We start from the raw sequence: 3627 nt of genomic DNA on the forward strand, positions 1-3627 counted from the left end.
ATAAAACTAAACAAAAGCATTTTGTAAATGTAATGACATGCATGTTCAGTTGGATAAATATTAGACAAAATGTAGATGAGAGACATGCAAAAAAAAATTGTGAGTCTGTCTAATGAGCAAAACATGCCATAAATGACTTACGTACCATGCACATCAACCAGCAAGAAGATAACAACTAGAAGCCAAATCAAAGGGCTGTTTGTGAAAAAAAGAAAAAAAAAAAGAAACAATTATTTTCGGCGAACATTTAAGATAGAAAAATTGAAAGCAAACTTGAAAGCTAAAGCATATTAGAGTAATTTAAGATAGAAAAATAGAGCATATTAGAGTGCATTATGTAAATAATTAATGAAATTAATAAAAACAAATAATGAAATAGTTATTAGAGTTGTGACTCAAATAGGAGTCTTGAATCGCGTATTGTTGGTGTTGGAAATGAGTCTAATTGTATTCAATAACAAGGAAACAAAATCCTGTTGAAATTGGATCTTTTAATTGTAATATATTTTCTTGCATTTTAGAACTTTTCTAGGGTTTGAAATACGACCTATAAATACAAGGCTCCTCTGTCAGTTTTGTTTAAGCATTATTACTGTATCTGTAATTTCTCTCCATATTGTCAGTTTATAATATATCGTTCCTCTATGATAAATTCTCTTTATTTATTTTTTTACTTTTAATCTTGTTTATTGTTGTGATCTTTATTATTTCACATCGTCATTAAATCTCATTTTTTACAACTCTTTGGGATCAACAGTGGTATCAGAGCTTAGTTCTTCTTCTGTGGATTGGTTGAGGTTTTTTCAAAGATGGCTACCATGAAGTATGACATTTTGCTACTGGATCACAATACAAGGTTTTCTTTATAGCAAGTAAAGATGAGGGCTATTCTGGTGCAGTTAGATTTGGACGATGCTGATAGGTTTTGAGAAGATGCTAACTGATTAGACTACGAAAGAGAAATAACGGAGGGATCGAAAGGCTTTAACACAGATCCATCTTCATTTATCCAACAATATTCTGCAGGATATCTTGAAAGAGAAAATAGCGGTTGCCTTGTGGTTGAAACTGGAGCAGTTATGCATGACTAAAAGTCTCACTTGCAGACTGGCCCCAAAGCAGAAGCTCTATTATCATAACATGGTGGAAGGAAGGTCATTGGAAGACCATATTGCTGTGTTCAATGAAATAGCTACAAATCTGGAGACGTTGAAGTTTAAGTACGATGAAGAGGATCTGGCCATGATCCTGTTGTGTTCGCTGCCTAGCTCTTATATGTCGTTTCGGGACACCATTTTGTATAGTCGAGATATTTTGACTATAGACGATGTCTATGATGTTTTGCACCCAAAGGAGAAATCGAAGCTTTTGGTTGGAGCTACTCGAGGGATAAAGAAGCTCATGTATCTCATGGTGGTCGACGGAAAGTTCAAATTTGTTTTACTTCTACTGCAGACATAAATGACATATTCGAAAGAATTGCGATAAGTTGCAGGCTAAAGGTGATTTATAAGTTGTAGGCTAAAGGTCATTTAGCTGCAAATCGTGGACCGCAACCTTTGACTTCAGACAAAACAAATGTAGTTGATGATTTTTCAAACGGTGGAGATGTGATGTTGACCGTGGTATCCGATGTGGAATCTAGACTTAACGAGGAGTGAATGCTTGATTCGATATGTTCGAAAGTTTGTATTAAATGGTGCAACTAACTAAGAGGTTGACAAATAAATGTAGGGTTATTATTGATGGATATTTATAGAGTGGTACCATTGGCAGCCATATATTCGACTGTTTGCGTCTCTCTCTCCCAAGCTTTCCAACGCTTCATCTGTAATAAATGGAGACCCAAAATAAACTGAATTTTAGAATTGCCCACCGACACATTGACCATACACGCGAAAATCAGGTCCAAGTGTGAACACGTCCAAAAAATCTTAACAAGTCAAAGTACATTAAAGTAAACATGAAGCAAAGCTCACTTAACATAAAAGTGTGTATTTTATACAACTGCACAGTCGAGTAAACGCATGATTAAGATGGAGGGAACATATACGTTGACGGATTCAACACCCGACAAGCACGTTGCCTGTGTTGGCTCCGTTGAAATTTATTTTCCCTTATATAGGGTGGCCGCTCGACAGCACGGCTGTCCGTGCTCAAATCTCACCGCCCATGCTCACCTCTCATCTGAGGTCCGCTAGTGAATATATATGTTTCTTCAACTAAAGAAAAATGAAAAAGAAAATGGACGCCTTGTTGTACCTTGGCTCTTCCCAAACCCATTGTGACAAGGCTGTACACAATCTGCATAGCTGCTAGCACAAATATGAAAATATTGAGCTCATTTATTCCTTGTTCTGACATGAAAGAAGTCATTCCCTGTCCAACATGATACACACAAGATTCTAATGTGATTACAATATAATTTATATATAAAACTAGGCTCAACAGTACCTTTATTATGATACTGCTAATAATGGTGTCAAAATAGGAACAATTTGTCTATTTACATACCTTAGAGCCACAGTGGTCGGGAGAATAAGCAGTGTCTGCAGCCAATTCTCTTTCTTGACGAGATATAAAATCATTCTTATATTCTCCTCCTGAAACTGCATTATGAAAGGAGACCCATATGTGCTCTAAAGCCTTGATAGTTTTTGTTTGTGTACCTTTTCGGCATGGAAGCATGGAATATGCTACCTTATTCGGAATACATATTTTTGATATAGATCTTGAAGTCGCTGTCAATATTAGTGACATAAATCCCAAAAGCATCAAAACTGCACAAAAATTAGACTAATTTTCATCAGACTCCGAGATGCCAAAAATATGTGGATGATAATGAGTAATAATTACGTTTGTCTTCGATTGAATTTATAAACCAATTCAAACGGAGTCACAGGTAGGTTGTACACGATAATATGAGATACCTGACTTGAGCTTTTCTACAGCTTCATAAAGAGCAGTCTTCTTATGCTTTTTTAGCCACTAAACGCCAAATTAAAACAAATATTAATTCAATAGCAGTACTATGAACTAAAGGAGGAGAAAAACCGGAGTTATAATCATGGGTTTTACAAGACAAATCATTACTTACATGACCTAGGAGATGGATCGAGTGTTCAACAAATAGGCCTAAAAAGATGAATATGAAACAGACAGTTGCAAGAGCCCAAGTGGGGGTATACTGCAAAGAACGGGTGTTGCTTGCTCCTCCTGCGGCCGCCATACTTTTCGACCAAATTTTCGTGCTGAAGATGGACCGGCAGCATGGAAGAGAGAGAGAGAGAGAGAGAGATTTAAATGAACTTAAATTTAATGAAAAGAGTAAGACTTGGTTGCAAAGGCAAGTCTAAACAATCTGATCCAGTGAAGGTCTCATCTGTGTTCATGATTTGACTTGGTATATATTACCATGAGAGTCTATATGTTTTGACTCTTATTTTTCACTGTCCAGAAGATTAATGGCTAGTTGGGCTTTTACATGTATATTTACATAATGTTTTACACCTTCTCCACGTGGATGGGCAGTATATAATTTATCATGCGTGAGCCCACTCCACGGGGAGGAGTGTAAAGTGTTATCTCAAGCGAAAATGTATAAAGAGACTCTCTCCACATACACAC

At 36.4% G+C, this 3627-nt stretch overlaps 1 protein-coding gene across 1 annotated transcript in view; it reads right to left on the bottom strand.

Moving 5' to 3' along the window:
- The window catches only part of LOC111385279 (MLO-like protein 3), a 10857-nt gene extending 7466 nt beyond the window's left edge, over positions 1-3391 (bottom strand). The window contains exons 1-5 of the mRNA XM_023009660.1: positions 3098-3391; positions 2931-2988; positions 2515-2780; positions 2263-2379; positions 1768-1828 (exon numbers count right to left, since the gene is read on the bottom strand). Coding sequence (XP_022865428.1) covers positions 1768-1828; positions 2263-2379; positions 2515-2780; positions 2931-2988; positions 3098-3229 — 634 coding nt within the window. The 5' untranslated portion in view covers positions 3230-3391. The remainder of the gene's footprint in view (positions 1-1767; positions 1829-2262; positions 2380-2514; positions 2781-2930; positions 2989-3097) is intronic.
- Between the last annotated feature and the right edge of the window lie 236 nt (positions 3392-3627).

This window comes from Olea europaea, unplaced genomic scaffold, assembly GCF_002742605.1.
Source record: "Olea europaea var. sylvestris unplaced genomic scaffold, O_europaea_v1 scaffold3111, whole genome shotgun sequence".
Lineage (NCBI taxonomy): Eukaryota > Viridiplantae > Streptophyta > Magnoliopsida > Lamiales > Oleaceae > Olea > Olea europaea.